Raw genomic sequence first — 13,692 nt, forward strand, 5'->3', positions numbered from 1 at the left:
ATGAAACCATTTGGTGATGTGAATTGAAATTCAGATCTATAGTCACATTCAAGAGCATTTGAACAAGTCTTCTAAATACGTTTATCTTCTATTCTGACTCTGTAGTTTCAGTGTTGTGTGAGTGATGTTTTGTCATGTGGTCATCAGATAAGCTCTGGGTTCAATGGCTATTCAGCGGATCTCTGTGTTATTGCAGCAAGTAATGTGTTGCTATTGACTTGTTGCAGGAAGGTTACAGGTTTACAGAACTCTGCACCTCCGCTTTGAGTGGCCTGTCATGATGGTCCCCTCACTGCTCCACCAAGGAGTGAAACTGAGGATCTGATCTGCTCACTATTTAAAAAATAAATAAATAAAAACTTGACTCATCTTAGATATGGGAACCTCTGATTGCTTTTATTGTGCTACAAAGCTCATGATGTAACAGGCGCAGACCTCCATGTGTCTCACTCTCATGGTAAAATGCATGGAATCAGAACAACACGTCTTGCATGGCAAAAGACTATATACCGTAGTCACAACACTGAATAAACATGAGCTCATCAGATGCTGCTTTTTTTTTTTTTTTTTTTTTTTTTTTTGTTCACTCTTTCTCATCTCGCCAGAAAAAGTCCCTGATTTAAAGTCCATGTTCACACTCAGTTCATGCTCGATGGAATCTGCATTTGAGGATCTTCTTGAAAGCACTTTGGAAGTCTTTGTTGAAGTAGGCATATATGATGGGGTTGAGCAGGGAGTTGGAGTAGCCCAGCCAGTTGATGACGGCGCCCAGCAGCTCCGGCATGTAGCAGCTCTCTGCACAGAAAGGCAACACCAGTGCGACGATGAAGAAGGGCAGCCAGCAGAAGATGAAGGTCCCCATGATGATGCCCAGCGTTTTCACCGTCTTGCGCTCCCGCGCCAGCGCAATCTTCCTCTTGGCGCCCGAGTTCCTGTCGTTGACATTTTCGCAGCCGTGCGAGGACTGCGGCGTGTTGGGCAGAGGCAGGTGGGTTTTGGAGTTGGAATTGCTGATGACTTCTATGATCTCCAGCGACTCGCCCTCTTCCCCGTGCCTCACCGCGCCGTTTACGCACGGAGAGCCCGGCTTGGACTTCCACACTTTCCCTCCAAACTCCCCGTTCGTTCTCTTGTGAAAGACGGCGGGGGAGAGAGTCAAGCACTTGTCCGCCACTTTCGCCTTCTCCGCTTTCCTCACCGTTTTCCGAATCCGGAAGCGCGCGGCTCTGAAAATCTTCCCGTACAGCACCAGCATGAGTATGAGTGGAATGTAAAAAGCCCCAAATGTGGAGTAGATGGTGTAGCCCGGGTCCTGGCTGATGATGCACGCGTCCGGGTTGGCTCGGTCCTCTGCGCTCCTCCAGCCTAACATAGGCGGAATGGAGATCAAGAAACCCACTAACCAGGTCACGCAGATGAGAATCGCCGCTCTTTTTGGTGTCCGTTTGTTTACATAGTCAATGGGGTCAGTTATCGCCCAGTAGCGGTCCAAGGCGATTGCGCACAGGTGCAGGATGGACGACGTGCAACACAGAACATCCAGAGAGATGAATAAGTCACATATTTCCTGCCCCAGAGTCCACTTGTTCAGGACCTGATACAGGGCGGCCATGGGCAGAACCAGCACCGACACCATGAGGTCCGTCACCGCCAGAGATCCGATCAGATAGTTGGCAACGTTCTGGAGAGATCGCTCCAGGGCGATGGCGGCCACGACGCACGCGTTCCCAAATATGGAGCTGAGGATGAGCGCAGCCAGGAACAAGGAGGTGATGATCTGGTAGCTCAGCTCCAGCTCCGGCGAGGACCCAGACCCGGTGCCATTCCCAGCCTCGACCCACTCCGTCCCGCTCGTGCCGTTGCTGTCGTTGCCGCTGGCCGCGATGTACTCCATAATCGCAGCGCAACTTTCCCAAAACACTTGGGAAGACGCGGTTCGCCAGTCAGTCCTCCAGACTGCTGCTGCGCGTTTTACCGGGCTCCATCCAAGTTCGTGCCGGAGCCCTCAGGACGCATGACGCAGGCGTGTGTGCGCGGGAAGGGGGCCGCCTGCGCGCGCGCACGCCAGCCACTGTGCGTGTTGCATCCTGTGAGCGTTGACAGCAGAGTTGCTTTCGCGGACACCGGGGATCATCTGAGCCTGGTGACGACGTGAATTCATTTATACCAGCAGATGTGGGCGCGTCAGCTCGTCAGGAGGTCGCTCAGGACTTCTGTGCTTCTGCACACTTTCTTCTCATCCATGACAGACCACCAGCGCGCAGCTCTCTCTTCCACTTGATCGGATATATTTTATTTTATTTTATTTTTGGAATAACTTCGAGACCATGCGACTAAACCCATCATTATTTAACTTCATGGATTTAAGGTCGCTGCGCATTTATTCTATTAAACTCACAAAATCCATATTCCTTATTTGAATTGGTGCCTGAATTTTAATCCATAATTGTTATTGCTAATAAAATATCCAGCCACAAATCTGGAGCAGGAGTGTTGCAGCACCACCGACAGCTCTCGTGCGCCGAAGGTTAAAGAGGAGTGCTGCCCTCTGCTGTCAGCGAGGCTGAACACGAATACGGAGAACTGAAGAGCAGACGATCCTGAGCAATAACTAATGCAATAAAAAGCTTGTTACGCGTGTCTGTAATTCGTTTAAATTTCCATCAAATCAAATGGTCGTTTAATGTTGAGTCTTTGTCTCAGCGCTTGAACGGCTGAGGAAATTATTATTTGCAAACGCTGCATCATAATAATAATAACAATAATAATCATCATCATCCTGTTATCTTTTGACATGTTTGTAATCTCTAAGTAATATGTTGCTTTGCCCAAAGAATCCAAGTGCGGGCCATTAGGACTCTTCAAACATTTTTTTTTTTTTTTGTTGAGGTCACTCCAGCTTTCTGCTGTGGAACCTTCCAGAAGGGCAACCATCTCTTTCACAGCTTGATCGACTTCAGTGAAACTTCATATCCTCTTTAAATAGAGAGCGCCACCTACCAAGCCCTAAAAACGAGGCTTTGTGAAGCTTCATCCGCCCACTCCGCCCTATGCCAATACCCATTTCCCAAAGGAGCTGCATGGTGGTGGCTGCATCGTGCCATGAGGACCGAGATAAGAGGGAAAGCACCAGAGACTTCCTCAGCTCAAACAATATTGAGCAGCTCCAGGCTGTTTTGCGTCTGACCTTGAATCAGATTCGACATCTGACTGACACAACCCTGACGGAGCTTCTGCAGAGGGCTGGGCAGACCTGGCTTGTTCATCAAACACCAACAACACATGGTACATCACAATACACGGTGAATTAAACTGCGTTGTTGGATGACATCTTAACCGTCAGCCCAAGGTTGAGACACAAATAATATCTTGGCTGTTCTGGACTGGTAATGCGGGCGAGCGGGGCGGGGATGGCACAGCTCTCTCACATGTCTCACATGTGAAAGACAGGATTGCACATGATTTATTATTCATTCCATGGGACTGTGAAGACAACCACAGGGGAGGAGAGGTATGACGGAGGACAAACAACCCACACGTCATCTATGGAAATCAACAGGCTGTGAAATGTGCCTTCTTATTATTACCATCTCTATTAAGCACAGCTCATGCTCATTGCCCTGTGTCTTGATAATCTGGAAAGAGGAGCGATGATGTAACACTTATTTCCATAAGTAAGGTAGAAGATTAAAGGACAGAATGGTTCTGTCCTGGTTTCGCGCCACTCGCAGCAGAAGCCTTTTAATCCCAAACTTTCCCCGCAGGCTTGTTTCAAAAGTGATTTCATGACGTCCTCCAGAACGTGCCGGACGCAGCTCCGAAACTTGTCTTTTTGAAGGATGGCTGGCCAGTTTGTCCGCGAGCTTCAGCGGCCGCGTCGCTGGTCTGCAGGTTCCTGACAGCCTCTCTGGCTCCACAGTCTCATCAATCAGAGGAGCAACAAGCAATTTGGACGCCTGGCTGATGGTGGCGGTGCTGCAGAGAGATAAAGCGGAGGTGACAGGCCTGGCACTCCCTCTGGCCTTAAAGGAGAGCTTGGAGGTCAGTCCCTCCTCAGCAGTTTGGACCGGTTTCAAATGAAATCTTCTCAGGTCTCATGTTTGCCTAATCGAAATTCAGATGGGACCGCCGCTCCTCGCGCTCTCGCCGCTCCTCGCGCTCTCGCCGCGCCTCGCGCTCTCGCCGCGCCTCAATAAGGAAGCTCCAAAACTATAAGGCATGATCTGGTGATGGATTATTAATGTTTGAAACAGAAGGCTCTTAACACGCCGATGAATGCTTAATGTATGGCGCTTTGACAAATGGCCCGGAGCGCCTGAGATGAGCCGGGAATGTTTCAAAAATCCAGATGATGCTCTTCGATTTCAGCATACTTTTGCCTGAATTTCTGTGCATTTTAGTGGTTATCTTTCTACCTGCAGCACAGGTGAAGTCGTTTGTACTGCAGCCTGCCAGCGAGAAGGTTGCAGGTTGATTCCAGCTCCTCATATGGACCTGGCCTTTCCCACTGGAGTTTGTATGTTCTTCGTGACTACGTGGGCGCTCTGGTTTCCTCCCACAGTCAAAAAAGGCACCAGTTATGATGATTATGAATTGTCTGTTGGAGAGTTGTTGTGTGTCCTGGACTTACTCAGGGTGCAGCTTGAAACAATAAGCAGATAAAATGACTTTGGAATCATAAATGATCAGCCATATTTTCCACCACCAACATCTCATATGTTGGACTGCTGTCCGGCACTCTCACATGCATATTTCCATGCGTCTCGAGTGAGAATGAGATGTTCAGTTTAGAACCACTGACATGACCGATTCAACTGAGCTTGTCAACTCGTAAGACCTCTAAGGGGAAGAGACTCATTATATACTTCCTAGCAGGTCCTCCATCAGGTTATTGTCTGCATCTATGAGCAAAATAAATCCAAAAATGACAGCTGGATTCAAACAAAAAATTCAGTCCATCTAGTCAGTGTAACAGGTATGTTGTTCTGAATTACCGCCTGGATCCTCTTCATGATCATGGAGAGAGACGCTGCTCGTTCTTCTTCACTTCTCCTGTGTTTCGTACAAAGATGATTGGTTGGTTCATTCTTAAACTTAAATCTTAAACTATTTGTAGTTATACATACCTTATGGCTCTATCATCATTATGAATGGTTGTATAAAATTTTACACCACTTTTATTAAGAAGTTGTTCCAAATTGTTTACATAACTTGTTGCTCTGTCAGCGAAACTAACTATTCAATGAATGTCTTTTCCATTTAAAACTAACCTAACCATTAAACCATTACTTTTTGATAATAGGTTATAATTCACTATTTACATTGCAGATTTTATGTTAATATCTAGTAAACAAAGTAGCAATAGAGCTATATATTACTGTCATACTAGGTAAAAGCACAGACATTCATTGAATGATGTTTAGGTTCATGTTATCTCCTGACTGTCCTCCTGTATTTGAAGTTACGGCTGAAAATAAATTATAATGTATTAAACATGACATTTGTATTGTATTTAAATCTGCATTCATTTTGACCTACAAACCAAAAAGTGACTAGTTATAATAATAATAATTTGTATTTCTATGAATATGAATAGTAATAATTATTATTGTTATTGCTGTTGTTACAATTCGGTTTCAAACTCAATACCAAATGAAAATATATGATCAGAGTGCAAACATAGCACACCTGCGCTCCCCCGACAGGAGGGACAGAAACAAGCTGACTCCTTGATAATGCATGTGATGAATAGAACAGGTCTGTTCTGGACTTTTTACTGGTGCCATTGAGATGTGTTCTCTTGACGGTGGACAATCATAGTGTGGCCAGGAACAGTGGAGCTATTGTGACAAGGCTCACCAGCAGCACTTTGTCTCTGTCAACAGCGTGGAATGACCCAGCGGCACACAGGGGGCAGGACCGACCGGACCAGAGGGCAGCAGCACTCACCTCCTCAACCCTGGAACAGTCCCTGTGAGGACAGGCTGAATGTGCTGGGCCCGATGGAGGGCCAAGAGGAGGCTCTGTGATGGATGATGCAGCCGCGGATCATGGTGGTTGGAGTGGCTGAAAAGATCCATCATGAGTTCCAGTGTTGGAGTGAGAGATATTGATGAGGATTCCAGTCCCGGGCCGTCAAGAAGTCTGGCTGAAGGGAGTCCGCTGAGCAGCTTGGATCAGCTGGTAAGACCTCCTCTGCCAGGAAGGAAGGCCCACAGGAAGAGCTGCAGGAGTGAGGACAGCAGGGGACGCAGCAGAGACAGACTCCCAGTGGGTGGAGAAACAGGGACGCAGAGGATCAGAAGATCATCAAATGAAGACAGAAGTATTGTTCAAGACCAACCGGAGAAATGTTTAAGGCGCTGCGCTACAGTCGGCCCTGAGCTTAGTCACACCCATATAAATTCCACAGCCATAGCTTCACCACCACAGAGACCTTCATCCAGGACGACTGAACTTCCCAGCCATACGCCGTCTTCATCCAGACAGCTGGAGCCGTCTCTGGTACAAGCAAGAGCACCAGCTGGTCTGGGGTGGTCATCACAAATCCATCCGTCTGTCACGGAGGGAGGAAGAGAGGAAGAGGGGGATGTAGAAGAGGAGGAGGAGGACGAGGAGGAGAGGGGCGCTGGAGTGATGGAATTGATGAGTCAAACTTTGACCTCGGCCGTGCTGCTCCCACCTGTTGCTCTCGGAGAGAAGAGGATGAGCAAGAGGGAGAGAAACCGGCTGAAATGCCTGAGGAGGAGGCAGAAGAGGAGAGAGAGGTGGAGGCAGAGTCAAGTGCACGACAGCAGACAGGTGAGCGTCTCCTTGTGAATCCATTCTTAATAAACCAATGTTTATTTGACGTGCAGTACCAGTTAAACACAGTCAATGTCGTGCAGGCCATGTTCAAGTGTGTGAACTGCAGAAGACAAAAGCCACAATCACTTATCCAAACTAGCTTTTAGTCACCCACCGCAGAGCAGATACGAAGCCCTCCACAATTGCCTGTGAGTGTGAGGAGGTGTGCACTTGTCTGCTTGTGTCACGTAGACCCTTCACTGCCCCCATCAGCCCCCCTCCCGCTCCTCTCACCTGCCACTGTGGGTTTACATCTGACTCAGTGGCATGATGAGGCTCAGACCTGAGAGCTCTTCAGAGCCAGAGCACAGAAGAGGTTTGACTGGCGGCTACTGAGCTTCACTTCTGTCTGGTGGCTGAAATGAGTCAGGCAGGAGCTCTCATGGCATTTATTTAAAGCAGGCATGTCAGAATCCATCTACTTGATATTCTAAAACAAGAAACAAGAGTCTAAACAAAGTGCAATTACAAGCCTAATTTATTCTCTACCCTTTTGTTTATGTATATATTTTAAACCTCACCCTCCATCTGCATCAACTTTTTATTTTTAGGCGCCTCTGGGTTCATATGGATGATCTATACTTGCAAACAGCTGCATGCGTTGGAGATGGCCAAGCTTCTGGAGTGCGTTGAATTAACATTAAAACTCATTTCTCGCCACCTGAACACAATTCACCGTCACGGAAATAGCTTGCACATGGATCATATGCAAATAACAGGAGCGTTCTCAGTTTAACTGCGATTTCAGGTGATACTTTTCCTCTTAACGCTATTGCATCTTTTATTTGTGTTTTCATCAAATTTTAACACGTAGAACATGAAGCGGAGTAAAGGTCAGTCCTTGTTCTTGGTGGTTATTTTTCAGCAGGAGGCATATTTAGCGGCATTTCAACAAGTTGCTGTCATGTTACGTATCTGTATGTTGCTAGGGAAGTGTCTCCTGGAAGTGCTGGAGCCGCTCCGTGTACTGTGTTTTCTCCTCCGTGTTAATGACACATCTTGGGAGGCAGAAGTGCTGGTGGAGCTGGAGATTCCCCCGGAGCTTCCCTTTGGTGAGAAAGTGGTAATTACTATGGAAACACCCCGAGGCTTTTCTCAAGATCGACATCAATCCCAGAGGAGATATCAACTCCGCTCTGAGGAGGATGCGCTGGGCTTGAGGGGCCCCAGCTGCTGTTGTCAAAATCCGTTTTCGAACATGAGCCGGGATTTGAAAATGGAGGTGTGGAGGTTAAGGTGTGAGAGAAGATGTGACAGAGTGTCGGTGAGGGAAGAGAATCAAAGTGGTTTGGAAACACAGAACTTATTTTCAGGTCTGGAAAAGCCATGCGTGGTGATAATACACAGCCAAAAAACAATTTTTGCTCAATCTGTGTCAGGACAGCCTAAAAAGGAACATCACAACGTCTTCCGTCAAGCAAAAGTGAGTTTATTCACCAATAAAAACAAAATAAATTCTTGTTGTCCCAGCTAGTTGGGGTGGGAGGCAGAGGTGTCATGTCACAGTCCGTCATCAACCACTACGCACCGCACTTTTAGATTCCTGAATCACACTAAAAATGCACTTTCACACGTATAATACACAAGCCGCAACACATCCATGGGAAGGGATTTCAATGAAAGATGCCTGGAGGGTTTATCCTCTCTCTATGGGCTACACTTGTATTTCCTGCATGTGCTGGTTTTAGATGCTTTAATATCTTTAAATATCTTTGGCCCTTTGCTGGAGCGCTGTTATGGGGCTCAGGGCTTAGCGTCAAAACACATGAATGGTCCACCTCCATCACTGGCTCGCAACACAGTGTGGTTTTCTTCTTGCAGCACAAGCATTTGACTTTTTTTAAAACATATTCCAGATTAATTCCTGACATTCTTGATCGCTCTCTTTTGAATTTGATTTATATGCATTTCCTGCTCTCGTGGGTCCCTTAACATTACTGGCCAGTATTAAGGCAGAGGCCAGCCAGCAAAGTCCAGGAAAGTAGAGGGGAAATCGACTGAAACCAAGGAGGGGAAAGACTTGCTCACTGGCGCATTATTAAAGGTCAATGATGAGGGGTAATGGATGACACTTACATACTCAGCAATTAATGGACATAGAAGTGTAATGACACAGTCATGACACGAATAATTCACTCATCCTTTCAAAGTGATGATCATTTCACCTTTACTTAACTTTACTTACAGGACAGTGAAAATAAAAAATGGACAACCAAAAGCTGACAGTCTGTCCGGATGAAGATAATGCATTATAAGTCGGGCTTAATCTTGAACCTTTTCAGTGCCTCTGAGGTTATTCTAAAGAATAATCTGTTGTGTTGGGTTGCTGGAGTAAACAAACATTTGCATGAGGAAAGCATTTTATGTTGCTGAAATCCTCCTTTAAGTTACATTTAGAAGACGTGCAAAATGTATGTAAAACTCAGCTGTCGTGCGAGTACTTCTAAGATCTTAAGTCCGTCTCTCAGCTTGAGCTCATGTATATGGCAGCTCTCAGCATGTATGAGTCACGGTTGGAAAACAAATTATTCAACACTTTAATTTTGATTTTTAGTTCAAGAAGTTGAATCACTCAGTTAAAGGATTCAACTCTGCCTATTGTTTTCCATCCACTGTGACAGCAACTGAAATGTATGTTTTTGAAGTATATATCACACTCAGTGGGTTTTATCTCTGGCGACGCTCCGCTGAGTGTCCAACACTTCTCCTCTCTTATCTGTCCCTTTCAGACGGTGAACCCTTCGAGCAGCAGCTGTAGCGAAGACGAGGAGGAAGCCAGGGTCGGAGAAAAAGACGGCTACATCTGTGCCGTGTGTCTGGACGTCTACTACAGCCCGTACATGTGCCACCCTTGCAGTCACATCTTCTGTGAGCCCTGTCTCAGGACGCTGGCCAAGAACAGCCCGTCCAACACGCCCTGTCCTCTGTGCAGAACCATCATCACGCACGTCTTTTTCCAGAAGGGTGAGCTAACAGCCAGAGAGCACTTAGTGGCACGGCACACTCTGCAAATACTCCTCACCTCGGCGTAAAGCTCTGCTCTGTGATAAGAGATAGATGTAAATGTGGTTTAAAATACATCGGTGGAGTTTGACACTTGACTCACAAGTGTTGCTATACTTATGCCTGTATTTCTATGTATGTTTACCCTTCAGTTCGGCTCTGAGCTCTTTCCTATATCGGCATCGTTTTATGGAAATATACAGCCCATAATTTGTCCCCGTGCTTGGACTTCACAGCCAGCACTGAGTAATACGCATCACAAATCTGCAAATATAAGAGTGAAAGTTTGCCTTAAAGGAGGGAATATAAATCTACTTTATGCAATAAGGCGTCTTCTATTATGGCTGAGAGATGATGGATGATGAAGGTGAAACACCCCTGCAGAGGTCACAGCTGTAGTCAAAAGTGTTCCTATATTGAAAACCAGAGATGGATGAGACCCATTTGGGGTGAGGTTTAAGGGCCTGACATGGTTGACATTTGAGAGGGTGATAGTTCAGGAGAGAAGGCTGTGTGCCAGTTACAGAGAATCACATCGCTCATCCGCTGGGGCAACGTTACGGCGTCGGAGAGAGGAGAGTCCTGCGAACTGTCGGACTCACATCTGAGGGGAACATGACGGGTTTGAGCACAGAACCAGCTCTAGCTGTCCTTAATTGTAAGCTTCCGTATTTTGTTTTCTTTACTGTGGCCTTGAGAGGACGGTGCGCTGACTCCATATGATTGGCACATAAATAAATGATGACTGGTTCACGTTGACCTACTTGTAATTGCATGTAGGAGAAAGCGAGGAGCCGAGATACCAGAGTGCTGTTCTTTGTGATCGGAGCTCACGTAAGAGGATTTTCACCACAGTGAGGGCAGGCTGAAATGAACAGGGTCATGTAGGAGACATAATCCACGGCCGCTGAACATGATGTCAACCCGAGGCCTCAAATTGAAACGACATCAAGCAACAAGCGTGCTGCGTTATTGTCTTTTTTTATTTCGTTTTTATTTTGTCCTCTCCACAGAGTTGAACCAAACAACCAGAACTTTCTTCCCAAAGGAGTATTTGTCCAGAAAACTCAATTTCCAGAAGGCAAGCTGCGCAAAATGGCCGCTTCCCAGTTGCAGGAAGCTCTTTCGGATTTTGGGAGGTAAGTCCCATTTTTTTAAAATGCAGAATTATGGAAACTTTAACGGACATTAACATTTTCAAAATGTAATGACACATAGAGGTAATGTTAGGAAGCGATTGACACAACTATGAGTAAAAGCGGACATCAAAACCTGATCTACTCAAGTGAGCTGACGTAAAGAGGGAGGATCTGCATCTGACCCAAGCCTCCCCCAGTTTGGTGAAAGGCTTCATTTGGGTTCTTCAACTCGCCTGTGTCTCCACGTTGAGGAGCTCTCTGTTGAATGAATGAGCTCCTCACTTGTGATCGGAGGTGAGAATAGGAGCATTGATTGAGCAGAGCTTCCTCCTTTCCATGAAAACATTTCTCCGGTGATGTGTTCTAAACAGTTGTCAAGAAGCGTATTCTGATAACAAAGTGATGAAATCTGGTCAGGTTTCCAGCAGCAGTCCAGCCCGGTCACACGGCGACAGTACCCCCGGGGAGGTGGCTACCGTCTGGATGCTCTGGACCTCAGAAACAACTCCCGTGGATGGCACTTGGACATGGACATGGTTGTCATCTACATCCACTCGGTGAACTGGGTCATCGGTTTCTTTATATTCTGCTTCCTCTGCTACCTTTTTTTCCCTTCTTTCTGAAAGCTCGGTAATGAGAAAATGATAGAGGAGCAGGGCGGAGTGAGAATAATGATGAATAAATAAGAAGGCGGACTGAAGAGGGGACATCAGTGGAGAGAGAAAAATGAATTTCCAACAGGTATAGGAATGAATCCACTCTAACAACTTCCTCAAGTCACATAAAGTTGACTTGACTGCTAATAAAAATTTGAAGCAATAAAATAAAATCTCTAAATGACAACTTCACTGAAGAATAATTAAGGAACAATATGGAGTAGTCAAAAGGCAGAATCTACTTGCAGAAACAAAGGACCTGGATGGATGAATATCTGACAGCTTTGATTTAAAGCTGCATGTTTTGGACCACTGAAGTGTGTAAATAACCTTTTCATGTGTGAAATGACTATTTTTTATGACTGCATTAGCTAATGCAACACTCATATATCATACATCCTATTTCACGTCGTACTTTTATTTATGAATAAAAACAAAACAAAGGACTCACGCGTGTTTGACATTTATTTTGTGCCTTGTGTCCGATACATGTATATACAGTAAAACATAATTCCAAAGCATAGAATAAATGGCTGAGAGTATTGATAGTGTATTGATTGTTTGTTTGTTTTTTAATTGTAAAAATAATGCCAGGACCTTGCAGTTTCAACGTCACTGTTTGGAGTACAGTTCAAACAATGAAACACTAAAATGCAAATATAACGTTGACAGGTTTGTCCTTGGAGTGCATCTAGTGAAACTAACAAGGCATAGCTTCAAGTTTCAAAACGCCAGTGTTTGCATAAACATTGACTGAACAAAGGAATAACTGTTAATGTTCGTTTTTCGTGAAGTTTCTGTGAAGTTTAATCGCCATTTTGTATTATCAAAATACACACATAAAGTCTCGAATTGTTCTTTTAGATGAATGTTGACTGATAAATACTAAGTGAAATACTGTAAACCGTATTTTAAATCTATCACACGCACACATTTCTGCCTTTATTCATGCATGTATCTGAAGACACTGGTATTCTTCTGAAGCTCTTTTGCTTTTGTCTCTGGAAAAGCAGCCAACCATGGACAGTCTTGAAAATGTCTCATCTGTGCTTTTGCTTTGTTTGTATGTGAACTTTAATCCAGACAGCAACTTTCAGTGGAAAACATGAGCTTCGGCTGTTCAACGTGTCACAGTAGCCAATGACAACAAAGCTACTGACACATACCAAAGACATTAAAGATACACAACAAACATCAAAGATGTCCATAAACACCAAAGTCACAACACAAGACTAAATAATACCCAAAATATATATTCAAATATCATGAAAAAAAATAAAGAGATACAATTTAAGTACTTAAAAATACATTCCATAAATAAAAAAAGTGTATAAAATAGATAATAAATAGACAAATGATCAACAATGATCAGATTTTACTGTTGTACAACCTGACAGCACTGGGCTGACAATCAGTGACCTGTACCTGCTCTTCTTCAGGTACTGAAATTGATTTTTTGTTTTCTTATTTCTCTTACTATGAACACCTATAAACTCACCTTGTCAAGTGTTTTGAAGAAAATACATGTTATCGCACATTAAAGATGCTGCTGGTGCCCTGTTCATGTTGGATATGCACATTTTAATAATAAAGGATTAATGGTATAAAAAGAATGTTCAATGTTGTCACCCAATTTACTGCTTTCAAACTACAAGCCAACAATCATCCGGAGGACAGACTCAAATGATTTCAGTGATCCTATGTTGATCCTTTTGCACCCACACACTGACCTCTTATTGGGGGTCATAGAGCAGCCCATGCTCAGACACACCTGGACGTGCTACCTTTGTATAAAGGGAGGAGCTTCTGCAGTTCAGGTGGCTGTTTCTGTGTCAAGTCATCATTTGCCATTATTTTAAGAAGAAGAAGAATTACAAAGTTATGTGTTACTGTGAGATGCCCATGGCATATTAGGGGCAATCTTCCATGCCCGATCCAAGAGTGACACTATTGTGAACTGTTGCAGTACATTATGGAGCCTGTAGCAAATCATTGCAAGCGACTGCAGTGGGTTTATGCTGGTGGCCTCTGATGACATGATGTCATGA

At 44.9% G+C, this 13,692-nt stretch overlaps 2 protein-coding genes across 2 annotated transcripts; one reads left to right on the forward strand and one right to left on the reverse strand.

Annotated features, from left to right (window-relative positions):
* Positions 1-74: 74 nt before the first annotated feature.
* htr1aa (5-hydroxytryptamine (serotonin) receptor 1A a) lies at positions 75-2,113 on the reverse strand. The gene has a single exon (XM_053870917.1). It carries the CDS (start codon positions 1,892-1,894, stop codon positions 644-646), a length of 1,251 nt encoding a protein of 416 aa, XP_053726892.1. The 5' UTR covers positions 1,895-2,113; the 3' UTR covers positions 75-643.
* A 4,523-nt stretch (positions 2,114-6,636) lies between these two features.
* Positions 6,637-11,895, forward strand: rnf180a (ring finger protein 180a). The gene is made up of 4 exons (XM_053870486.1): positions 6,637-6,801; positions 9,576-9,810; positions 10,863-10,988; positions 11,406-11,895. The coding sequence occupies exons 1-4, from the start codon at positions 6,637-6,639 to the stop codon at positions 11,609-11,611; spliced, it is 732 nt and encodes a 243-aa protein (XP_053726461.1). The 3' UTR covers positions 11,612-11,895.
* Positions 11,896-13,692: the final 1,797 nt, after the last annotated feature.

The sequence above is a fragment of the Synchiropus splendidus genome, chromosome 7, assembly GCF_027744825.2.
Source record: "Synchiropus splendidus isolate RoL2022-P1 chromosome 7, RoL_Sspl_1.0, whole genome shotgun sequence".
NCBI lineage: Eukaryota > Metazoa > Chordata > Actinopteri > Syngnathiformes > Callionymidae > Synchiropus > Synchiropus splendidus.